Genomic DNA, 24,694 nt, shown 5'->3' with positions numbered 1-24,694 from the left:
CAGCCCCGCACGCCCTCGCACGTGGTCGTGCGCAGCCTTGCACGTTGTCCTGCCCGCAGCCGCGTGCGCTGGTCCCGTGGCCGCGCACACCCGTGCACACCCGCGCACGCCGTCCTGCTCGTGCACGCCTGCGCCTGCCATCCTGCCTGTGGTCCTGTACGCTCTTGCACAAGGTTGCGCACACCCGTGCACGCCATCCTGCCCGTGGTTGTGCACCCCCTCGCACGTGGCCGTGCACCCCTGCGCACCCCCTCGCCCGTGGCTTTGCACACCCGCGCAGACCCTCGCCCGTGGCTTTGCACACCCGTGCACTCCATCCTGCCCGGGTTTTGCACACCCATCCACGCCGTCCTGCTGGTGCCGGGTGCCCGGTGGGTGCTGGACAGGCACTCCCGGGGTGCTGCACCCCCGGCAGCACCCCACAACCCACTCAGCACCCCACACCCCACTCAGCACCCCACACCCCACTCAGCACCCCGCACCCCGGCAGCACCCCGCACCCCAGCAGCACCCCACACCCCACTCAGCACCCCGCACCCCCGGCAGCACCCCACACCCCACTCAGCACCCCACACCCCACTCAGCACCCCGCACCACAGCAGCACCCTGCACCCCTGGCAGCACCCCGCACCCCACTCAGCACCCCGCACCCCACTCAGCACCCCACACCCCGGCAGCACCCCACAACCCACTCAGCACCCCGCACCCCACTCAGCACCCCACACCCCACTCAGCACCCGCACCCCACTCAGCACCCCACACCCCGGCAGCACCCCACACCCCACTCAGCACCCCGCACCCCCGCCCTGCCCCGGCCCCGGCGCTGCCCCCCGCCCCCCCCAGCACCGCGCTCGTTTTAGCCCCAACCCGGGCGGCGGAGGAGGAGGAGGAGGAGGAGGCGGGGGGAGGAAGAGCCCCGCGGGCAGGCAGGGGGGAGGAGGAGGAGGAGGAGGAGGAGCAGGAGCGCGGAGGCTCTGCCGCAGCCCGGGCCGATGGGCCCCGCCGCCCCGCTGCTGCCGGGGGGCTGACGGCGACCCCCGCCCGGCCCCGCCGAGCCCCAGGGGGGGGACACGCTCCCGCGGCGCCGCCGCCTCCCCCGCGATTTTTTTTTTTTTTAATTTTTTGGGTTTTTTTTTTTTTACATCATTTTTGTTTCGGCCGATTTGGCATTTTTTTGGGGGGGGATTCTTGTCCCCTCCCGCCCATGCTCCGGGCTGCCCCGCGGTGCCGCTCGGCGGCGGCTGCCGGGGGCGGCGGGACGCGCTGACCGGGCGCGGTTTTTCTCGCCCCCCCCCCCCGCCCCCCCCCCGCCCCGAGGCCGCTCGGAATTGGCGCAGCCGGGGCCGCCGCGCTGGGGGAGCTGCCGCCGCCCCCCCCTGCTGCATCGGGGCACCTCGGCACCCCCGGGCACCGGGAGCCGCAGCGGCGGGACCCCCACCCCGCCCCCGCCTCCACCGGGGTGCCGCACCCCCGCCCCCTCCCCGCTGCCGGATTGCGGGGGGGGGCAGCGCCCACCGGCCCCCGCCGCGGGGGCGCAGAGGAAGGATGCCCGGGCCGGTCCCCGCGCCCACCGGCCCCGCCGCCGCCGCCGCCTGAGCGACCCCCGGGCCGGCCGGGCCGGCCCCCGGCCCCCCCCGCCCTCCCCCGCTGCCGCGGTGGCGGCCCATGGGATGTGATGAGCTCCTCGCCGGCGCCGGCCTCAGCAGCGTAAGCCCCGGCCCGTCGCTCTCTGCAGGATGGCTCGCTTCGGAGACGAGGTGCCGGCCCGCTACGGGGCCGGAGGCGGCGGGACCGGAGGCCCCGGGGCCGCGGCGGGGGGCCGGGGCGCGGGGGGCCCGCGGCAGGGCGGCCCCCCCGGGGCGCAGAGGATGTACAAGCAGTCGATGGCCCAGCGAGCCCGCACCATGGCTCTCTACAACCCCATCCCCGTCCGGCAGAACTGCCTGACGGTCAACCGCTCCCTCTTCCTCTTCAGCGAGGACAACGTGGTGAGGAAATACGCCAAAAAGATCACCGAATGGCCATATCCTTTGGGGACCCGCGCCCCGCCGCCCGCTCCCGGCCCCCGGCCCGCACCCGGCTCCCTGCCCCCCTCCCCATCCCCCGGCCCCGCACCCGGCTGCCCGGCCCCGGGCCACATCCCTGTCCCCATCCCTCTGCCCTGCACCGGCTCCCCGGCCCCATGCTGGGGACCCCCTTTCCCTGCCCTGCGTTGGGGTCCCCGTCTCCCGGCCACGTCCCCATCCCTCTGCCCTGCGTTGGGGTCCCCGTCCCCCTGCCACGTCCCCTGTCCCCCTGCCATGTCCCCATTCCCCTGCCCTGCGTTGGGGTCCCCATCCCCTGCCATGTCCCCATTCCCTGCCCTGCTTTGGGGTCCCCGTCCCCCTGCCATGTCCCCATTCCCCTGCCCTGTGTTGGGGTCCCCATCCCCCTGCCATGTCCCCATTCCCCTGCCCTGTGTTGGGGTCCCCATCCCCTGCCATGTCCCCATTCCTCTGCCCTGCATTGGGGTCCCCATCCCCGTGCCATGTCCCCATTCCCCTGCCCTGCGTTGGGGTCCCCGTCCCCCTGCCATGTCCCCATTCCTGTGCCCCGCATTGGGGTCCCCGTCCCCTGCCATGTCCCCATTCCTCTGCCCTGCATTGGGGTCCCTGTCCCCCTGCCACTTCCCCATCCCCCTGACCTGCGTTGGGGTCCCCGTCCCCCTGCCATGTCCCCATTCCTGTGCCCTGCATTGAGGTCTCCGTCCCCCTGCCATGTCCGCATCCCCTGACCTGCATTGGGGTCCCCATCCCCCTGCCATGTCCCCATTCCCCTGACCTGCATTGGGGTCCCCGTCCCCCTGCCATGTCCACATCCCCTGACCTGCATTGGGGTCCCCGTCCCCCTGCCACATCCCCATTCCCCTGACCTGCATTGGGGTCCCCGTCCCCCTGCCATGTCCCCATTCCTGTGCCCTGCATTGGGGTCCCCGTCCCCCTGCCACATCCCCATTCCTGTGCCCTGCATTGGGGTCCCCGTCCCCCTGCCACATCCCCATCCCCCTGACCTGCATTGGGGTCCCCGTCCCCCTGCCACATCCCCATCCCCCTGACCTGCATTGGGGTCCCTGTCCCCCTGCCACATCCCCATTCCCCTGACCTGCATTGGGGTCCCCGTCCCCCTGCCATGTCTGCATCCCGCTGACCTGCGTTGGGGTCCCTGTCCCCCTACCCTGCTCCAGCTCCCTGTCCCCATGCTGCATCCCTGTCCCCAGCCCCCTGCCCTGCACTGGGTCCCCATCCCTGTGCTGGGGTCCCCATCCCCTGCCCCGTCCCTGTCCCCGTCCCCCTGCCCTGCACCCACCCCTCTCCATCACCCCCGTGGCCGTGCCCCCATCCCAGTCCCTGGCCCTGCCCAGCGGGTTTGGGGGGTCCAAGCTCATCCTGGGGGGCTGGGGGTAGGGGAACCCTATTGCACCAGTGTCTCCTGGTGCCCTAATTGGGGGGGGGGGTGGCTGACCTGGCACCCCCATGTCCCTGGCACCCCTCGGCACTGGGCTCAGCCCCCCTGGTGCCAGCAGAGCCCATCTCCATCACCCCGGGGTTCCCCCGGACTCGGGGTGTCCCCAGGTCCCCCTCCCTCCCCAGGGCTGACCCGCTGGGGCGTTTGGGGGTGCGGGGCTGTTTCGGGGCATTGCTGTGGGGCTGCGGCTCCAGCCCTGCTGTCCTTGGGTACCTCCTGGCCCGTCCCCCCCCCTCCTGCACCCCAAGACCCTCGGCCAGCAGCGGCACCCCAAAAGGGCCACTGTCACTGCTCCTCGTGGCGATGAGGGCCCTGCCACAGGCTGGGGGGCACAGCGCGGTTTTGGGGTGCTGCCGAGGGAGCCGCAGGCTCGCTGCTGGGTCCAGCCCTGCCGTGCGGCTCCCCCGAGCCTTTTGGGAACCCCCCTGACACCGGGGGGGGTTTGGGCAGTGGGTGCTGCCGGTGCCCCACTGGGCATGTGCGCCGCAGCCGCGGTGCTGTGGCGATGGGTGGCGGGGGGATGCGTCCGGCGCAGCGCCGAAATGTCGGCCCCGGTGCGGGGACGGTGCTGCCAGCGTGGGGAGCAAATCCCGGGGGGGGCGTTTTGCCGCGTGGAGGCAAATCTGCCGGTGCGTGGCCATGCCATGCCATGCCGCAGCAGGACGGGCACCACCGGCAGCACCGTCCTGGCTGTAGCATCCCAGGGGCAGGATCCGGTGTCCGGCACACCGAGGCCCGCCATGCCAGGCCCTGCCGTGGGCACCGAGCGGGCGTCCCCACTGCTGCGTGCGAACCGGCTCACCGTGCCGTGCCGTGGGGAAGGGGCTTCGCGGCGGCGGGGAGGGGTGAGCGCGGAGGAGCCGTGGGCGAGGGCTGCTGGTGTCGCAGCGGGTCCATGGCCGGTGCTGACGTCCTGCCGGGTGTCCTGCCGGGTGGCCGGAGCTGCCGGCGAGGCGCGAGCAGGGCTGGGGCTGCCGTGCTGGGGGTGCCGGGGGTGAGGGCAGCCCCGCCGGGAGGCGCGGAGGGGGCCAAGGAGGGTGATGCATCGCGCCACCCACCCCGAGCCCCTGTGGGCCCCATCCTGCGGTCGTGCGGAGCCTCCCCCGCCGTCACGGCGGCCCGGGCACGAGGAGGCAGCAGGCTCCGTTTGGCCGGGGGGGATGCTCCCACGGCACCCCAAAGCCCGTCCCGCCAGGCACCCGCACTTCGGCTCCCCGCAGCGGGCGGTGGCACGGCCCCGCTCGTGGCCGGCACGGCACGGGGGGCCAGCGGGCGCTGCCCGACCCCCGCGGGGCTGCACCAGGGAGGCTGCGCCCCGGCTCGGGGGCAGAGCTGGCCCCGGGTGCAGGTCCCCACAGCCGGAGAGCTGTGCCGTGCCAGATAGCTGTGCCGGATAGCCATGCTGTGCCAGATAGCCGCGCTGTGCCAGATAGCTGTGCTGCATCGCTGTACTGTGCTGGATGGCCATGCCGGAGAGCTGTGCTGCCCCGGATAACTGTGCCGTGCCAGATAGCTGTGCCGGATAGCTGTGCCATGCCGGATAGCTGTACCGGATAGCCGTGCTGTGCTGGACAGCCATGCCGTGCCAGATAGCTGTGCTGTGTCTAATAGCTGTGCCAGATAACCGTACCGTGCCCGATAGCTGTGCCGGATAGCTGTGCCGCGCTGGATGGCTGAGCGGAATAGCCATGCTAGGCAGCTGAGCCGTGCCGGGTAGCCCTGCCATGCCAGATAGCCGTGCCAGGCCACACAGCCATGCCAAATGTCCGTTCCACGTAGCCATGCCAGGCCAGATAGCCGAGCTGAATAGCTGTGCCCGATAATTGTGCCGGGCCAGATAGCTGGGCCGTGACAGATAGCTGTGTTGTGCCAGGCCACGTAGCCATGCCATGCCAGATAGCTGTGCTGTGCCGGGTAGCCGTGCCATGCCAGATAGCTGTGCTGGATAGCCGTGCCATGCTGGATAGCCGTGCCATGCTGGATAGCCTTGCCGGGCAGCCGTGCCATGCCGGATAGCCGTGCCGCGTCAGGCAGGGGAGCCAGTGGCCGTTCCCCACCCCTCAGCTGCGCCGCAGAGCGGCGGGGAGCAGGATCCAGTCCCGTCTTTGTGTCTGTCGTTGCCACCGGTGCGACCTCGGCCGAGCCCTCAGCCCCAGCCGTGGGGCAGCTCTGCCGGGGTGCCCAGGGGCTGCGGCACCCGGTGGCTGTGTGGGGCTGGTGGCATGAACTGGGTGCGAATGGGGGGGGTCCCACTCTGCGGCCACGTAACGCGGCGCAGAACTTGCCACGGGGCTGCAGGACTGGGGGTCTCAAACCCCCGCAGCCTGCCCCAGCCCCTGCTCGGCCACCGCCGCTGCCGTCCCCGCGGTGCCGGGGCCATGGGGCAGGGTACGGGCATGCTGCTGCCACCGCACCCCGGCACTGCTGGCCGGGATGGGGGCTGCGCTCACCGAACGCATACCCCAAAGCGTGCACGGGTCCCGGCGGCAGCACCGCACGAGGACGGCATCCTTGCTTGGCAGCTGGTGGGGCCGGGCGGGTGCCGTGTAGGTCTCCCCGGGTCCCGCTGTCGCCGAGGCGCTTTGATCGTTGCCGGCTCCCGCCGGGCGAGAGGCTTCGTGCCGAGGAGCCAGGGCCACCGGGTCGCGCCTTTGATGGGGAAATTAATGAGCCACGGAGCACGTGGGCGCTGGTGGCAGCCGGGCCCCGCGTCCCTGCCGCCAACCGCCACCGGCGCGGGGGGTTCCCAAAGCCCCCTTCCCTTTGGGCACCCCGCCAGCCCCTCTCCTGCCTCGGTTTCCCCAGCCAGCCTGGTATGGGGAGACCCCAGGCCCCCGTGGGCTCAGCCCAGCTGGGTTTTCCTTGACTCGGCCGCACTCCTTTTGAATACATGATTTTAGCCACCATCATCGCGAACTGCATCGTCCTGGCGCTGGAGCAGCACCTGCCCGACGAGGACAAGACCCCCATGTCAGAGCGGCTGGTGAGCGCGGGGCTGGCGGGGGGCTCTGGCGAGGGTCTCCGGCCACCCTGAGGGCTCCATCGAGGGTCCCTGGCCACCCCAGGGGCTCCGCTGACGGTCCCTGGCCACCCCGGGGGCTTGGACACGGGTCCTCGACCACCCCGGGGGCTCCAGTGAGGGTCCCCGACCACCCTGGCGTGGGCGGCAGGACTGGGGCTGGCTGCCAGCCTGCACCGCGCACAGCTGGCACCCGGCACACGGTGGCCGCGGCTCCCGGTCCCCCCAGACCTGCCGGCGTCCCAGTTTCCTCCTTGCTGGGAATCTGGGCCACGCCAGGAGCGGCGGCCGCCTCCGCCCCGCGGCACCTGGGGAGGGTGGGGGGGGATGGGGCCAGCGGCTGCCCCGGATGCCCCCTCGCCCCACGGGCTGGGACCGTACGGGGGGTGTCCCCACGTCCCCCGTCCGGCGGCCTCACGCCTGTCCCCGCCCCAGGACGACACGGAGCCGTACTTCATCGGCATCTTTTGCTTCGAGGCGGGGATCAAGATCATCGCGCTGGGCTTCGCCTTCCACAAAGGCTCCTACCTGCGCAACGGCTGGAACGTGATGGACTTCGTGGTCGTCCTCACCGGGTGAGGTCCCCGTCCCGCCCGCCCAGGGACAAGGAGGGACGCGCCGTCCCCCCCCGCGGTGGCTGCGTATGCGTGTGCACGCACGCGTCGGCCCTGCGCCCTTCCCCGCGTGTAGCAGACCCACGCGTGTGCGTGCAGGCGTGCGAGCTGTAGGACCCCGCCCGCGCCGTGGAGTGTGTGCATAGAGAGGATGCGTGCGCACATGCGTGTGCGCGTACACGTGTGCACACGTGTGTGCAGGGCCCCTGTGCGTGGGGCTGCACGCGCCAGCGGTCCCGGGCGTCACCAGTGCCTGCTGGGCCGGGGCCGGGCGAGACGTTAATTATCGCCTGTGGCGCTCGTCCTGCTTCCCCGGCGGTAGCAAGTGCCTCTTAGCGCTGTCACAATATTTCCCCGTGCCGCCACTCACCGGCCCGGCACCCGCACCCGCCGCCGGCGCTTCAGCGGCAGCCCCGGGTCCCCAGCCCTGGAGCGCCCGGCTGGCCGCTGCCCCCCCGGCCATGGCACCCTGGCCCCAGCCCCTCCGCCGGCTGCCACGTGTCCTGCGTTCACCCTCCTGCCAGGAGAGCCAGTGGGGAAACTGAGGCAGGGAGCAGCGGGGCTGTCATAGGTCAGAGACCCGGCTGTCCCCTCTGTCTCCTGTGTCCCCTCGAGCACTCGGCCACAGCGGGGGCTGCTCTGGCTGCTTCCTCCTGCTCTGCGCCCCTTGCTCCCCTCCGGCACCCCTTGCTCCCTGCCTGCTCTCCCCTGCACCCTGCTCCCACCCTGCACTCCCCCTTGGACCCCCTGCATCCCCTGCACCCTGCACCCCCCCTGCTCTCCCCCGCTCCCCCCTGCACCCGCCTTGCACCCTGCTCCCCCCCCCTGTACCCCTCGCCTTGGCCCTGCCCGTGTGAATGAGCCGTGGTGTGGCGGGGGCAACGGGGATGAATGAACCGGGGGGACCCACAGCAGGATGAATGGGGCTGAATGGGGGTGACTGGGGGTGAATGGGGCTGAATGGGGGTAACTGGGGCTGAATGGGGGTGACTGGGGGTGAATGGGGGTGATGGGGATGAATGGGGGTGACTGGGGATGAATGGGGCTGAATGGGGGTGATGGGGATGAATGGGGGTGACTGGGGGTGAATGGGGGTGATGGGGATGAATGGGGGTGACTGGGGATGAATGGGGCTGAATGGGGGTGATGGGGATGAATGGGGGTGACTGGGGGTGATGGGGGTGATGGGGATGAATGGGGGTGACTGGGGGTGAATGGGGGTGATGGGGATGAATGGGGGTGACTGGGGATGAATGGGGCTGAATGGGGGTGATGGGGATGAATGGGGGTGACTGGGGGTGATGGGGATGAATGGGGGTGACTGGGGGTGAATGGGGGTGATGGGGATGAATGTGGCCGGCCGGTTGCTGTGGTGACAGGCAGCAGGAGGGGACCCTCCGTGGGGTCGGGGGGGGCTGTGGGGCTGGCAATGGGTCCCCAGGGTGTTGGGGTGCATCCGGGCACCTGGGTCCCTCCACTGCCACCCAGGTCCTCGGGGACCCCGCGGGCTGGTGCTGGCCGGGGGCTGCGAGCCCCCAGGCCGGGCCTGGCTCTGGCATCAGCACCGGCAGCGCTGCCGCGCTCGGCCCGGAAAGGCTAAATATAGCCCAGCACTCCCGCCCGCGCTTCCAGCACCGGCTCCCGGCCCTGACGGCACGGCCGTGGGCACGTGGCCATGCGGCTGGGACGTGGGGGCTCACGGTGGCCATGATGGCACAGCCGTGGTCTTGTGGCCATGCGGCGGGGACACGGGGGCTCACGGTAGCCGTGACGGTGTAGCCGTGGGGCACGTGGTGGCCCATGGAGGATGTGTGGCTCTGCTGGGACGCGGGGGCTCTTGGTGACTGTGACGGCATGGCCCATGGGGGGCACGTGGCCGGGCTGGGACGTTGTGGCTTTTGGTGGCCGTGATGGCACGGCTGTGTGGGGCGCCTGGCCGGGCTGGGACGTGGTGGCCCACGTGGGACGTGTCTGTGGTGGGACACAGCGGCCCGTGGGGATGTACGGCCGTGCTGGGACACCGTGGCTCTTGGTGGCCATGGCGGCACGGCTGGCGGGGGTCCCCAGCCAGGCCGGGGTGCTGGCTGTGGTGGGGGGTCCCCGCCCGCTGACCCCCCTCTCGCCCGCAGCATCCTGGCCACGGTGGGCTCCCAGTTCGACCTGCGGACGCTGCGGGCTGTGCGTGTGCTCCGGCCCCTCAAGCTGGTCTCGGGGATCCCAAGTGAGTGGCGTGGGGATGCCGGGGGGTCCGGGGGGGTCCAGGAGGGTCTGGGGGGTCCGTGGCCGCTCAGCCCCGTCTGGCGCAGGTTTACAAGTCGTCCTGAAGTCCATCATGAAGGCGATGATCCCGCTGCTGCAGATCGGCCTCCTCCTGTTTTTCGCGATCCTCATTTTTGCAATCATAGGATTAGAGTTTTATATGGGCAAATTTCACACCACCTGCTTCGACCTGGTGACGGGTAGGTCTGGCCCCCCCCAAGCCCCCCAGATCCCCCCACACCCCTCCGTGCCCCCCCTGCACCCGCCCTGCCACAGTTTCCCCACTGGGGAGGGCTCAGAGCCGTGGGGACGCCGTGGGGATGCCGTGGGGACGCCGTGGGGCTGGGAGTGGAGCCAGGGGCCGTCTCCTTCCCCCCCCCCCAGCTCCCTGGGCCCGTGGCCCGCGCCCGATATGGAACGGCCTAATTACTTCTCTCCCCTGATGAAGATGCCGTTAATTGGCGGGAGTTATTTCTGCACGGCAGCCGCGTCAGCACCGTGGTGGGGGGGGGGGCTGAAGGAGGCTGCGGGGGGGACACGGGGGGTCCGGCAGCCCCGTGGGGGTCACCCCCAGACTCCAAACTCTCCCGGGTGAACGCAGCCCTGGGGGGGGGGTGTGGACGGGGGGGGGGGTCCAGGCTGGGGGTGGGGCAGGAGCGATCCCCAGATCCGTGCCCCCCCCCAGACGAGATCAAGGTGGAAGTCCCCTGCGGGACGGACGAGCCGGCCCGGATCTGCCCCAACGGCACCAAGTGCAAGAAGTACTGGGAGGGGCCCAACTACGGCATCACCCAGTTCGACAACATCCTCTTCGCCGTCCTGACCGTCTTCCAGTGCATCACCATGGAAGGGTGGACAGACCTCCTCTACTATGTGAGCCCTGGCGCCGCGGGGATGGGCACCGCTGCGGGGTCCCCCCCCGCCTCCCCTCTTTCTGCAGTGAAGCCCCCTGAAGGCTCGCCCATCCCCGAGGGGGTCCCCCGGGGTGTCCCGAGGGGGTCCCCAAAGTGTCCCGAGGGGGTCCCCGCTTGCCGCTCCCATGCTCCAACCCAAGCAGGTGCACGTGGATGAAGAGAAACGGGGTGCAGCCCCCCCCTCCCCAAAAGCAGGAGGCGGTTTGCAAGAGGGAGGGGTCACCGTGCAGCAGGAGGGTACCCCAGAAAAAGGATGCTCGGGTCCCCCCTCTGCCAGCAGCCCCGAGTCCTGCAGAGATGCTCTGCATCCCCCTTGGCCCCCCATGGCTCCCCTGGCCCCAGGTCTCCTCCCATGCCCCCCCCCGTGCCCCCATGGCCCAGCGTGGGGTGGGGAGCACCCCTGGGGGATTTGGGGTGCCACCAGCCCTGGGGGGATGCCAGAGCCGCTGCGCTGCCCTCCGTCCCTTGCCTGTATCCAGCCGCCGTGCCCTGCCCTGGCTCGTGGGACCCCCCCGGCTCGAGGGACCCCCCACCCCTGACCCCTCCTTCCCCCACCCCCAGAGCAACGATGCCTCAGGGAACACTTGGAACTGGCTGTACTTCATCCCCCTCATCATCATCGGCTCCTTTTTTATGCTGAACCTAGTGCTGGGGGTGCTGTCCGGGTAAGTGGCGGGGGGGGGGGAGGGGGCTCGGCTGGGGGCTCGGCAGAAGGGGGGTGCCCACCCCGGCCCCCCCCGATGCTGGCCCCGCAGGGAGTTTGCCAAAGAGCGGGAGCGGGTGGAGAACCGCCGGGCGTTCCTGAAGCTGCGACGGCAGCAGCAGATCGAGCGGGAGCTCAACGGCTACATGGAGTGGATCTCCAAGGCGGGTGAGCGCTGCGCCCCCACCCCGGGACCCCCGTGCCCCCCCGCCCCACTGAGCCCCCTGCTTTTCTCTCAGAAGAAGTGATCCTGGCGGAGGACGAGACCGAGGGAGAGCCCCGGCACCCCTTCGATGGTAAGTGCCCTGCCCCGGCGCGTGCCCCGGCCGGGGGGGCGGCCACCCTGGGGTGGGGGGGTCCCGGCGGGGACCCCCGGGTGACGCCCGCCTCCCTCTGCCCCTCGCCCCTGCGGGAGCTCTCCGGAGGGCCACCATCAAGAAGAGCAAGACGGACCTGCTGAGCCCTGAGGATGCCGAGGAGCAGCTGGCCGACATCTCCTCCGTGGGTGGGTGGAGGCGCGGGTGCCCCCGGCCCGGGGTGATGGGTGGGGGGTGATGGGTGATGGGTAGGAGATGACCACAGGCTGGGGGGTGATGGGGTGGTGGGTGGGGTGATGTGTGATAGGTGGGGGGTGATGGGTGATGGGGTGATGGGTTGAGGGTGATGGGTGATGAGGTGGTGGGTGATGGGGTGACGGGTTGGGGAGCGACAGATTGGGGGGTGATGGGTTGGGGGCGGTGGGTGATGGGGTGGTGGGTGATGGGTGGGGGGTGACGGGGTGGGGGGTGATGGGGTGATGGGTTAGGGGGTGGTGGGTGGTGGGATGACGAGTGTTGGGTGGGGTGGTGATGAGTGGGGGGGTGATGGGTCGGAGGGTGACGGGTGACAGTTCGGGGGGTGGGTGGGTGATGTGGTGACGGGTGGGGGCTCCCCCCCGCGCCCCGCAGGCTCCCCCTTCGCCCGTGCCAGCCTCAAAAGTGCCAAGCTGGAGAACGCCACCTTCTTCCACAAGCGGGAGCGGAGGATGCGCTTCCACATCCGCCGCATGGTGAAAACTCAGGCCTTCTACTGGACCGTGCTCAGTCTGGTAGCGCTCAACACCCTGTGTGTTGCTATCGTTCACTACGACCAGCCAGATTGGCTTTCCGACTTCCTCTGTGAGTGCCCCCCCGCCCCCCCGCCGCCCCCGCCCGGCCCCCAGCCCCCGCTCATTCTCTCTCCCCCCCAGACTATGCAGAATTCATTTTCTTGGGACTCTTTATGTCCGAAATGTTTATAAAAATGTACGGGCTGGGGACGCGGCCTTACTTTCACTCGTCCTTCAATTGCTTCGACTGTGCCGTGAGTCCGGCCCCGGCCCGGCCGCTGACCGGCAGGAATGGGATGGGGACGGGATGGGGTGGGATGGGATGGGATGGGAATGGGGACAGGGAGAGGATGGGGACGGGATGGGGTGGGATGGGGACGGGATGGGGAAGAGATAGGGATGGGATGGGGATGGGGAAGGGGTGGGGAAGGGATGGGGATGGGATGGGGATGGGGAAGGGATGGGGGTAGGGAAGGGGTGGGGATGGGGAAGGGGTGGGGAAGGGATGGGGAAGGGATGGGGATGGGGAAGGGATGGGGATGGGGAAGGGATGGGGGTGGGGAAGGGGTGGGGAAGGGATGGGGAAGGGAAGGGATGGGGAAGGGATGGGGAGAGAATGGGGATGGGAATGGAGATGGGATGGGGAAGGGATGGGGAAGGGATGGGATGAGGATAAGATGAGGATATAGAAGAGATCAGGATAGGGATGGGATGGGGACAGGACTGGGGACAGAGAGGGATGGGATGGGGACAGGATGGGGACAGGATGGGGACAGGGTACGGATGGGATGGGGACAGGGTGGGGATGGGATGGGGATGGGATGGGAACAGGACGGGGACAGGGTGGGGATGGGATGGGGATGGGATGGGGACGGGATGGGGACAGGATGGGGACAGGGTGGGGATGGGATGGGGACGGGATGGGGACAGGATGGGGACAGGGTGGGGATGGGATGGGGACGGGATGGGGACGGGACGGGGACAGGGTGGGGATGGGATGGGGATGGGATGGGGACAGGACGGGGACAGGGTGGGGACAGGGTGGGGATGGGATGGGGATGGGATGGGGACGGGATGGGGACAGGATGGGGACAGGGTGGGGACAGGGTGGGGATGGGATGGGGACGGGATGGGGACAGGGTGGGGATGGGATGGGGACAGGACGGGGACACTGCCCCCCCCCAGGTTATCATCGGAAGCATCTTCGAGGTGATCTGGGCTGTTGTGAAGCCGGGAACATCCTTCGGGATCAGCGTGCTACGAGCTCTCAGGTTACTGCGCATTTTCAAAGTCACAAAGTAAGTGCTGACGGGTCGGGCGCTGCTGCTCCGTCCGTCCGTCCGTCCGTCCGTCGGTCTGTCTGTCCATGTCTGTGGTCTGCGAGCACAGGCGCGGTGCGAGCGTGAGTGAGCGTGTGGATGCACGCAGCCATCGTGGGGTGCCGAGCTGCCGTCCCTTGTCCCCTCATCGCCCCCGTCCCCTCGCCGTCCCCGCGTCCCTGTGTCCCCTTGCTGTCCCCGTGTCCCCTCCCTCTCCCCATGTCCCTTCGCGTGCCCTTGTCCCCCTCTGTCCCCGTGTCCCCAGTCCCGCCGCGGCCCCGCAGCCTGGCTCTGCCCTGGCAGGTACTGGGCTTCCCTGAGGAACCTGGTGGTCTCCCTCCTGAACTCCATGAAGTCCATCATCAGCCTCCTCTTCCTCCTCTTCCTCTTCATCGTCGTCTTTGCCCTTTTGGGGATGCAGCTCTTCGGGGGACAGTGAGTAACTGGGCGGGGGATGGGGCCCCCCAGGACTCCCCTGGCCCCCCAGCGTGGGATTGTCTCTGTGCCCCCCGGTCCCTGCCTGGGGGGCACCCGGCAGGGGTGGGGCTCCCACCGCTGCTCCCTCCCCTAGGTTCAATTTTGATGACGGGACCCCTCCCACCAACTTCGACACTTTCCCAGCAGCAATAATGACGGTGTTTCAGGTAGGGACCCCGCCGTGTCCCCCCCCCGGGGCTCCCAAGGAACTGGGGTGCCAGGGGGGTCCCCGCTGCCCCCGCAACTCCTTCCCCCCCCCAGATCCTGACGGGCGAAGACTGGAATGCGGTGATGTATGATGGGATCAAATCTCAGGGCGGCGTCAAGGGGGGGATGGTTTTCTCCGTCTACTTCATCGTCCTCACCCTCTTCGGCAACTGTATCCTCGGGGTGCTGGGGGGGTCCCGGGGGGGGTCCGGGCCGGGGCGGGGGGATGTGCTGGGACCTGCTTTGCCTTGACGGGGAACCCAGACACCCTCCTCAACGTCTTCTTGGCCATCGCGGTGGACAACCTCGCCAACGCACAGGAGCTCACCAAGGTGAGGACCGGTGCCGGGGACGTGGGGCGGCCGCCCCTGCCCATCGCCCGTGGCCTCGGGGCTGGCCTGGACACGGCGCGGGGCTTTGCAGGACGAGCAGGAGGAGGAAGAAGCCGCCAACCAAAAGCTGGCGCTGCAGAAGGCGAAGGAGGTGGCCGAAGTGAGCCCGCTCTCCGCAGCCAACATGTCGGTCACCATGTAAGTGCATCGTGTGCCCAGCTCCGTCCCTGGTTCCATCCCCATCTCCGTCCTCGACTCCATCCCTGCCTCCATCCCTGGATCTGTCCTTGGCTCCATCCCCAGCTCCATCCCCGGCTCCATCCCTGTCTCCATTCCTGGCTCCATCCCTGTCTCCATTCCTGGCTCCATCCCAGCTCCATCCATGTCTCCGTCCTCGGCTCCATCCCGGTTCTGTCCCCAGCTCTGTCCCCAGCTTCATCCCCAGCTCTGTCCCCAGCTCTCTCCCCAGCCCCAGCTCCATCCTGACTTTGTCCCCAGCTCCATCCCAGGCTCCATCCCCAGCTCCATCCTTGGATCCATCCTTGTCTCTGTCCCCAGCTCCGTCCCCAGCTCCATCTCTGCCCCATCGCCAGCTCCATCCCGGCTCTGTCCCCGGCTCCATTCTGACTCCCTCCCTGGCTCCATCCCCAGCTCCATCCTCGGCTCCATCCTCAACTCCGTTCCTGGCTCCATCCTCAGCTTCATCCTCGTCCCTGTCCCAGCTCCATCCTTGGCTCCATCTGGGCTCCATCCCAGCTCCATCTTGGCTTCATCCCCAGCTCCATCCCCACCTCCATCCTTGGACCCAATCCTTTGTCTCTGTTTCCGGCTCCATCCCCAGCTCCATCTCTGCCCCATCGCCAGCTCCTTCCTCAGCTCCATCCCTGGATCCATCCTCAGCTCCATCCCTGGATCCATCCTCAGCTCCATCCCTGGATCCATCCTCGGCTCCATCCCAGCTCCGTCCTCGGCTCCATCCCAGCTCCATCCCGGCTCCATCCCGGCTCCATCCCAGCTCCATCTTTGCTTCATCCCCAGCTCCATCCGGGCTCCATCCGGGCTCCATCCCCGGCTCCATCCTCAGCTCCATCCCCGGCTCCATCCCCGGCTCCATCCTCAGCTCCATCCCGGCTCCATCCCGGCTCCATCCCGGCACCACCCCGGCTCCGTCCCAGCACGCCTCCGGCTCTCCCGACACGGGCTGTGGCTCCCCGCTGCAGGAAGGAGCAGCAGAAGAACCAGAAGTCCTCGAAGTCGGTGTGGGAGCAGCGGACGAGCGAGCTGCGGAAGCAGAACCTGCTGGCCAGCCGGGAGGCCCTCTACAGCGAGCTGGACCCCGAGGAGCGCTGGAAGGTGCCCTACGCCCGCCACTTGCGCCCCGACATGAAGACCCACCTGGACCGGCCGCTGGTGGTGGACCCCCAGGAGAACCGCAACAACAACACCAACAAGACGCGCCCCGGCGAGCCGCCGCTGGAGCCCCGCTTCGGCCAGCCCCGCGCCGAAGAGCTCCGCCGGCAGCTGCGCTACCCCGACCCCGGTGGCCTCCGCCCTGGGGATCCCCCCGGCCCCGACGGCCGACGGCCCCGCAGCACCAGCCGCGAGCCCGAGCGGGAGCCCAGCCAGGAGCGTGCCTACGCCGACGCCGAGCGCCTCAAAGCCCTCGAGCGCCGGCACCGGCCAGGTGGCAGCCGGGACGGCCGTGCTGGCTCACCCCAGCCTGAGCGCGAGCACCGGCGGCACCGGGCACACCGACGGGCAGCCGAGGAGGGCGAGGAGGGCGGGCGGCCCGAGCGGCGGCCGCGGCACCGGGAGGGCAGCCGGCCGGTGCGGGGCGAGGGGGACGGGGAGCACGGGGATGGCGAGCGGCGCCGGCGGCATCGGCACGCCGTGCCGGCCGCCTACGATGGCGAAGGCAAGCGGGATGACAGGGAGAGGCGGCACCGGCGGCGGAGGTGAGTGCGGTGGGCAGGACCCCCTGGGGCTGGTGGGACCCCCCTGGGGCAGCAGGTGGGACCCCCATGGGGCTGGTGGGACCCCCCAGGACCAGGGAGCTCCTCTGGCTCCCGGGGGGGACCCGAATCCCCTCCAGCCTTCCCGGCTCAGCACCTGCCCTGCGACCTGTGCCGGGGGTGCCGGGGGTCCCCTCTGAGCCCCCTCCCCTCTCTCTCCCCCCAGGGAGAACCAGGCCCCCGGGGCGCCGGCCGGCCCCACGCTCTCCACCACCCGCCCCATTCAGCAGGACATGGGGCGCCGGGAGCCCCCCGTCGCGGAGGACATCGACAACATGAAGAACAACAAGCTGGCCACCGCCGAGCCCCCCGCACCCCCTCCCATGGGCAACCACACCGCCTGCCCCACCGGGGCCCCCCAGCGCCGGCCCCCCCACCCCCAACCCCCCGAAAACAGCCTGGTGGTCACCAACCCCGGCACCCACAACAACCCCGCCAAGGGCGGGGGGAAGCCGGAGCACACGGCCGTGGACATCCCGCCCCCCCTCCCGCCGCCCCCCACCAACGCCCTGGTCCAAGGTAGGGGACCCCCCTTGGCTCTGGGGGTGCAGGTGGTCTGGGGGTCCCTGGGGGAGTCTGGGGGTTGGGGGGGGGTCCGTGGGGTGCGGGTGAGGGGGGTCCGGGGGCCGTGACACCGCCGCTCCCGCAGTGAACAGGAACGCCAACCCCGAGCCGCTGCCCCGCAAGGAGGAGGAGGAGAAGAAGGAGGAAGGCGACGGGCAGGAGGAGAACGGCCCCAAGCCCATGGTGCCCTACAGCTCCATGTTCATCCTCTCCACCACCAACCCGTGAGTGCCGCGGGGGGCTGGGGGGGGGCCGGGGGGCCGGGGGGTCCTGGGGTGCGCCTCGCCCCCCACACTGTGCCCCCCCCTCCAGGTTCCGCCGGCTGTGCCACTACATCGTCAACCTGCGGTACTTCGAGATGTGCATCCTGATGGTCATCGCCATGAGCAGCATCGCCCTGGCCGCCGAGGACCCCGTGCAGCCCAACGCCCCCCGCAACAACGTGAGCCCCCGGCCCCCGCCCCCGCAGCCGGGCACTGTCGGGGGTGGCGGGGCTGAGCCCCCTCCTCACGGTGCCGCTTTGCAGTGTGGGGCGCCCCTAAAACAGCACCCGGGGCTGTGCCGAAATGGGGTCTCCCCCTTGTCCTGCCCCTGAGTCCCTGCCCATGGCCCCAGGGTGCAGGGGGGTGCCGGGGGGTCCCACAGCCATGGAGTGATGGGGGGGTCCCACAGCCCCGGGGTGCCAGGGGGTCCCGGGGTGCCAGGGGGTCCCAGGGTGCCAGAGGGGTCCCACAGTGGGGTCCCAAGGTGCCAGAGGGGTCCCACAGACCCAGGGTGCCAGGGGGTCCCAGGGTGCCAGAGGGGTCCCACAGCCCTGGGGTGCCAGGGAGTCCCAGGGTGGCCGGGGGGGTCCTGCAGCCCCGGGGTGCCACAGGATCCTGGGTGCCACAGGGTCCCTGGTGCCAGGGGGTCCCGGGTGCCAGGGAGGCTCAGGGTGCCAGAGGGGTCCCACAGCCCCGGGGTGCCAGGGGGTCCCGGGTGCCAGGGGGGCTCAGGGTGCCAGGGGTCCCAGGCATCTCCCCCCACCCCACCTCCTCCCCCCCCAGGTCTTGCGCTACTTCGACTACGTCTTCACGGGCGTCTTCACCTTCGAGATGGTGATCAAGGTGAGCGGGGGGGGGTACGCGGGGCGGGGGACCCCCCCGGCACCCCCTCACCCCCCCTTGCCCCCCACAGATGGTGGATTTAGGGCTGGTGCTTCACCAAGGTGCCTATTTCCGGGACCTGTGGAACATCCTGGACTTCATCGTGGTCAGCGGGGCGCTGGTGGCCTTCGCCTTCACGTGAGTCCCCCTCGGGGACGCAGCGGGGTCCTGGCAGGGGTGGGCACGCCGGGGTCCCCCCACGCTTGGAGGGCGGTGTTGGCACTGGGGAGGGGGACGGGGGGATGGCGGGGAGGGGATGGAGACGGCAGGGTCTTGCCTCTCCCGGTGCCTCCCAGTGCCTCCCAGTGGGGCCGTCCCAGCTCCCCCCCAACCCCGCCGGGGTCCGTCCCGCGGCGGCGCGGCCGCTTGCCACCCGCCCACCGCGTCCGCTGCCCGGCTGTCCGCGCTCTGCTGTGTCGCTTGACGTCCGTCCTCGGCCGCTTGCCACCGCGCTGTGTCGTCCTGTCACCGTCCCGGTGTGCCCGCGCCCCGGCAACGCCACCCCCGTGTCCCCGGGCAGGATCGGGCCCCGGTGCCCGTGCGGCCGAGCAGCTGCCCCAGCATAGAAACCCCAGAGCAGTGAGGAGGGCTGGGGTAGACCCTAAATAAATATGAGGATTCCCCTAGCAAAGGATGAGTAGCGCCTTTCAGTAAGGGATGAGTAACCTAGTAAGGGATGAGGAATCTCCTAGAAATAGATGAGCATCCCCCGAGTGACTGAGCATCCCCCGAATAAAGGGTGAGCATCGCCCGAGTGACTGAGCATCCCCCAAATAAAGGGTGAGCATTTCCCGAGTGACTGAGCATCCTTAAAGCAAAGGGTGAGCATTTCCCGAGTGACTGAGCATCCTTAAAGCAAAGGGTGAGCATCCCCCAAGTAAAGCGTGAGCATCCTCCGAGTAATTGAGCATCCCCCAAGTAAAGCGTGAGCATCCCCTGAGTGACTGAGCATCCTTAAAGTAAAGCGTGAGCATCCCCTGAGTAATTCAGCATCCCCCGAGCAAAGGATGAGCGTCCCCCAGGTAACTGAGCAGCCTTAAAGTAAGGGGTGAGCATCCCCCACGTAACTGAGCATCCCCCCAAGTAACGGGTGAGTAAACCCGGAGCAGACCCTGAGGACCTCCCGGAAAGCCGGGGTCCCCCCGTGGCTCCCCAGCCTCTCCGTGGGAAGCGGCCGGCGGGGCCGGGGGGTGCGGGCGCGGGGCGGGGGCCGGGCTCTCACCGTGCCTTGTCTCTCCCCTTCCTCTGCCACCGGCCGCAGGAGCAGCTCACGGTAAAGTCTTTCTGCCTTCGTCTCCTGCCCGTCTCCGTCCTCGTGCTCTCCTCGTGCTCATGGTCGCGCCTCGCTCCCCCCACCCCACCCCCCTCTGCACCCCCGCCACCCCCGCCAAAGCAGCCTCAGGGACAGGGCCATGGGAATCGCACCAGGCTCTCCCTGGCGTGTGATGAGTGTGGGGGGGTCTCAGCCTCCCGCTTGGCCGGGGAGGGGACCGTCACCGCCGGGGAGAGGAGGGGACGGAACCGCCCGTGGTCCTGCCGGGATGCCGGGGTGCCCCGAGCCGCCATGCCAGGGGTCCCACGTGTCCCCGTCCCCCCCGCAGTGGCAGCAGCAAGGGGAAGGACATCAACACCATCAAGTCCCTCCGTGTCCTCCGTGTCCTCCGGCCCCTGAAGACCATCAAGAGGCTGCCCAAGCTCAAGGTGGGCGAGGGGGCAGATGGGGAGCATGGGGGGGTCACAGCCGGCGCCGACCCCTCCCTGGTCTCCCTCCCCAGGCCGTCTTCGACTGCGTGGTGAACTCCCTGAAGAACGTCCTCAACATCCTCATCGTCTACATGCTCTTCATGTTCATCTTCGCCGTGGTGGCCGTCCAGCTCTTCAAGGGCAAGTTCTTCTACTGCACCGACGAGTCCAAGGAGTTCGAGAAGGATTGCAGGTATGGCCCGGCCGGGCAGGGGTCCGCTGCCCCCCCTGCCCCGTCCCACCGCCCCCTCCCCTCCCAGGGGGGAATACCTGGTCTACGAGAAGGACAACGAGGTGAAGGCGCAGAAGCGGGAGTGGAAGAAGTACGAGTTTCACTACGACAACGTCCTCTGGGCGCTGCTCACCCTCTTCACCGTCTCCACCGGCGAGGGATGGCCGCAGTAAGGGCGCGGGTACCAGGGGGGATGCAGAAGCAGGGACACCGGGACCCCCACCCCGTTCCTGCCCTCGTCCCACCGCAGGGTCCTCAAGCACTCGGTGGATGCCACCTACGAGAACCAGGGTCCAAGCCCCGGCTACCGCATGGAGATGTCCATCTTCTACGTGGTCTACTTCGTGGTCTTCCCCTTCTTCTTCGTCAACATCTTCGTGGCCTTGATCATCATCACCTTCCAGGAGCAGGGGGACAAGATGATGGAGGAATACAGCCTGGAGAAGAATGAGGTGCCACCTCCGGACACCCCCTCCCCATGATGCCTTTCGGGCAGCCCCCGGCCAGGCCGGGGGTTGGTGACACCCATCCTGTCCCCCCGCCCCGCAGAGAGCCTGCATCGACTTTGCCATCAGTGCCAAGCCCCTGACACGGCACATGCCACAGAACCGGCAGAGCTTCCAGTACCGCATGTGGCAGTTCGTGGTGTCGCCGCCCTTCGAGTACACCATCATGGCCATGATCGCCCTCAACACCATCGTCCTCATGATGAAGGTCGGCGGGGAGGGGCTGGGGGTCCTGGGGAGCCCCTCTGGGTCTGTCCCATCCCTGTCCCTTGGGGGCTGTCCTCAGCCCCTGGGACCTATGTGTGTCCCCTTGGTCCTGTCCCCTGGGGTTTGTCCTTTTCCCCTGGGACTTTTCCCTGTCCCCTGGGCCTGTCCCTGTCCCCCTGGATCCATCCTATCCATGGATCTGTCCCTGTGCCCCCTTGATCTGTCCCCATCCCCCTGGATCCATCCTGTCCCTCCGGGACCTGTCCTGTCCCCCTGGAGCTGTCCCTGTCCCCCTGGATCTGTCCTACCCCTGGATCTGTCCCTGTGCCCCATTGATCCATCCCTGTCCTCCCAGGACCCATCCTGTCCCCCAGGACCCATCCTACCCCCGGGATGCACCCCTGTCCCCCCGGGAGCTGCCCCTGTCCCTGTCCCCATCCTCCGTGCTGTCCCCCCAGTTCTACGACGCCTCGGACGCCTACGAGAACGTGCTGAAGATGTTCAACAATGTCTTCACCTCCCTGTTCTCCCTCGAGTGTCTCCTGAAGATCATGGCCTTCGGCGTGCTGGTACGTGCCACCGCGTGCCAGGGACGGGGACCCCGGGGACCACAGGGGACCGGTGCCACGCGTCTGGCCCTGGGGCATCCCGCGCCGCACCGGCAGGATCCTGGGAGCCAGTGCCCGGGTAGTTGTGGGATCCCAGGAGCCGGTGCGTGGGTACCCGTGGGATCCGGGGAGCCGGTGCATGGGCGACCGTGGGCTGCCGAGAGCCGGCACGCCAGCGGCGTCGCTGCCCCGCGTCCCTCGTCCCCTTCCCTTCGCAGAATTACTTCCGTGACGCCTGGAACGTCTTCGACTTTGTCACGGTCCTGGGGAGCATCACAGACATCCTGGTGACGGAGTTCGGGGTAGGTGGGAGCTGCCGCGGCCCCTGCGGTCCCGGGGCCGGCCCCGCTCAGCCCCGCTCACCCCTCGTGTCCCCCCCAGAACAACTTCATCAACCTCAGCTTCCTGCGGCTCTTCCGGGCAGCGCGGCTCATCAAGCTGCTGCGCCAGGGCTACACCATCCGCATCCTGCTCTGGACCTTCGTCCAGTCCTTCAAGGTGCCGCCCCACGCCCCCCCAAAACCCGCGTCCCCCCTGGCCGCCCCTTCCGGGGGCTGGCAGCCCAACCCGCGCCAGGGGCCGCATCCAGCCCCGGCACAGAGTGACCGGCCCCGCTCTGCCCCCAGGCTCTGCCCTACGTCTGCCTGCTCATCGCCATGCTCTTCTTCATCTACGCCATCATCGGGATGCAGGTGAGAGCCCCCGGCCCCCCCGGCCCCTTGCCCCGGCCCCCCGCCCCCACCCCCCTGGGCCGTCGTGTCCCCCCCCAGGTCTTCGGCAACATTGGCATCGAGGAGGAGGATGACGAGTCGGCCATCACCCAGCACAACAACTTCCGCACCTTCTTCCAGGCCCTCATGCTCCTCTTCCGGTGAGTCCCCCGGCACGGTCCCGGTGCCACCTGGGATACCCAGTGCCATGCCGGTGTCCCCCCCGGCACTGTCCCATCACCATCCAGGGGTACCCAGTGCCATGCCGGTGTCCCCCCGGCACTGTCCCATCACCATCCAGGGGTACCCAGTGCCGTGCCGGTGTCCCCCCGGCACTGTCCCATCACCATCCAGGGGTACCCAGTGCCGTGCCGGTGTCCCCCCGGCACTGTCCCATCACCATCCAGGGGTACCCAGTGCCGTGCCGGTGTCCCCCCGGCACTGTCCCATCACCATCCAGGGGTACCCAGTGCCATGCCGGTGTCCCCCCTGCCCGGCCCCCTCCCCGGCCGGGGTCACCCAGCGGCATCCCGCCCTCTGCCGCAGGAGCGCCACGGGGGAGGCCTGGCACGAGATCATGCTGTCCTGCCTCAGCGGGAAGCCCTGCGACCAGAACTCGGGCATCAAGGAGGATGAGTGCGGCAACGAGTTCGCCTACTTCTACTTCGTCTCCTTCATCTTCCTCTGCTCCTTCCTGGTAAGCCCCAGGGAGTGTGGGGGGATGGACCCCATCCTGGACCCCCCGCCCCGACACCCCCCTCTCGCCCCCCCCCAGATGCTGAACCTCTTCGTCGCTGTCATCATGGACAACTTCGAGTACCTGACGCGCGACTCCTCCATCCTGGGCCCCCACCACCTGGACGAGTACGTCCGCGTCTGGGCTGAGTACGACCCCGCTGCCTGGTAAGGACCCCCCCGGGACGGGGGCAGCGGGGGGTGCCCTGGATACCGGGGTCCCCTCTCGGCGCCGGGGCGCAGCGGCTCCCGGGGGCTTGGCTGGCTGGACCGTCGTCCCCCCCCGAGCCGTGCAGCGGGGTCCAGGGGGGTGCAGCAGGTGCCCAAGACCCCCCCCCCCCCGGGTCCTCTGGGGCCAGTGGCCCTGGTGTCACTGTCCCCCCGGGAAGGTGTCCCCCAGCGGCTGTCCCCGCTGTGGGGGTGTCCCCCCCCAAGGGGGTGTCCCCCAGGTCTGCCATCCCCACACAGCCGCGCGGGGGCCCGGCCCCCCGGCGCGGCGCTGATTAACCTGTCCTCTCTCAATTGTAGGTGCTCGGCCGCCGGATTTCTCCCTCTTGCCCCCACCCCGGCCCCCAAACCCCAGCGCAGCTCAAAGGGCCTCGGCCGGACCCAGGGGGTCCCCGGGGGTCCCGCCGGGTGCTGGAGGGTCCCCGCCATGTCCCGGGGGGCCTCTGCTGTGTCCCAGGGCCCAGGGTCCCCCGTGAGGGGGGACCAGGCTGCTCTCGGGGTGTCCCGTGATGCTCTGCCAGGCCCTCGGTGCCCTGTACCAGGCTGCACCGGTCCATGCTGGGAGCAGCGGGGATGGAGCCGGGGGGGCTCCAACTCTCCCCACAACCAACCCGCACCCCTCCCATCCCCATCGCAGCCAAGCGGCGGCAAACCCAGCTCAGCACGGGGGGGGGTCCCATCCTCCAGCCCCATCCTTCCCCCCCCGCCCCGGGGTCCGTGCCTCAGTTTCCCCGGCCCCTCAGCGTGTCCGCGGTCGCGCGTGTCTCCGGCGTCCGCACTAACCCCCCTGTATTCTTCTTGCAGTGGCCGCATTCATTATAAGGATATGTACAGTTTATTACGCGTAATATCTCCCCCATTGGGCTTAGGCAAGAAATGCCCTCATAGGGTTGCTTGCAAGGTTTGACTTACACTAAAAACCTGCTGAGCATCAACGGAATGAATGTTGCTTATGGTTTCTCGGATATATATATGATATCTATATATATATATATATACACAGACACGTCCCGCACCCCCGGGGCTGGCCCCAGCCCCCGGCGCGCCGCATGGAGCCCCCCGTCCCTGCCCAGCTCTGCTTGCTGCGCCCCGCGGCCCCCGGCCAGCGCGGCCGGACCCCCAGCGCCGCGGGGCTGCATGGACACCGGCCATCGCCTTCCTCCCCTCCTCCTCCTCCTCCTCCGCGGGGCCCCGGGCTGCGGCCGGCCGGGTTTAAACCTCTTTTTTTTTTTTCCTTATTGGTTTTTTTTTTATTTTTTTCTCCGCGTCTCTCTGTCTCTCTCGCCTCTTTTTTGTCCTTTTTCTGTCCGATGTCTCTTCCTTCTTGTTCTCTCCGCTCCCAGGGGCCGGCTGACTTTCATGGACATGTATGAAATGCTGAGACATATGTCCCCGCCCCTGGGTTTAGGCAAGAAATGCCCACCCCGTGTTGCTTATAAGGTAGAATAACTCTTCCCACCAGAGCGAAGCCCCCCCAAAGCCGTGCCGGTTCCCAGCGGCGGCACCGACTACAGCCCGGCCGATGCTTCTCGGCCTCTTTTTTTTGTTTTGTTTTGTTTTGGTTTTGGT

At 69.1% G+C, this 24,694-nt stretch overlaps 1 protein-coding gene across 1 annotated transcript in view; it reads left to right on the top strand.

Moving 5' to 3' along the window:
• The first annotated feature begins 1,481 nt into the window (after positions 1–1,481).
• The window catches only part of CACNA1A (calcium voltage-gated channel subunit alpha1 A), a 35,976-nt gene continuing 12,763 nt past the window's right edge, over positions 1,482–24,694 (top strand). The window contains 37 exon segments of the mRNA XM_072848308.1: positions 1,482–2,023; positions 6,382–6,487; positions 6,959–7,098; positions 9,267–9,358; positions 9,444–9,596; positions 10,082–10,269; positions 10,872–10,975; positions 11,066–11,181; positions 11,253–11,309; positions 11,429–11,518; positions 11,961–12,170; positions 12,242–12,354; positions 13,286–13,398; positions 13,723–13,854; positions 13,991–14,063; positions 14,158–14,275; positions 14,368–14,435; positions 14,527–14,633; positions 15,656–16,390; positions 16,614–16,966; positions 17,097–17,235; positions 17,324–17,453; positions 18,058–18,117; positions 18,188–18,294; positions 19,758–19,857; positions 19,932–20,092; positions 20,160–20,300; positions 20,382–20,583; positions 20,681–20,845; positions 21,303–21,413; positions 21,671–21,754; positions 21,834–21,950; positions 22,079–22,144; positions 22,223–22,323; positions 22,709–22,859; positions 22,938–23,065; positions 23,930–24,026. Coding sequence (XP_072704409.1) covers positions 1,737–2,023; positions 6,382–6,487; positions 6,959–7,098; positions 9,267–9,358; positions 9,444–9,596; positions 10,082–10,269; positions 10,872–10,975; positions 11,066–11,181; positions 11,253–11,309; positions 11,429–11,518; positions 11,961–12,170; positions 12,242–12,354; positions 13,286–13,398; positions 13,723–13,854; positions 13,991–14,063; positions 14,158–14,275; positions 14,368–14,435; positions 14,527–14,633; positions 15,656–16,390; positions 16,614–16,966; positions 17,097–17,235; positions 17,324–17,453; positions 18,058–18,117; positions 18,188–18,294; positions 19,758–19,857; positions 19,932–20,092; positions 20,160–20,300; positions 20,382–20,583; positions 20,681–20,845; positions 21,303–21,413; positions 21,671–21,754; positions 21,834–21,950; positions 22,079–22,144; positions 22,223–22,323; positions 22,709–22,859; positions 22,938–23,065; positions 23,930–24,026 — 5,415 coding nt within the window. The 5' untranslated portion in view covers positions 1,482–1,736.

This window comes from Ciconia boyciana, chromosome 31 (genome assembly GCF_034638445.1).
Source record: "Ciconia boyciana chromosome 31, ASM3463844v1, whole genome shotgun sequence".
In the NCBI taxonomy this organism is placed as follows: domain Eukaryota; kingdom Metazoa; phylum Chordata; class Aves; order Ciconiiformes; family Ciconiidae; genus Ciconia; species Ciconia boyciana.
Note: the sequence above shows the minus strand (reverse complement) of the source record. Positions and strands in the feature narration are given on the sequence as shown.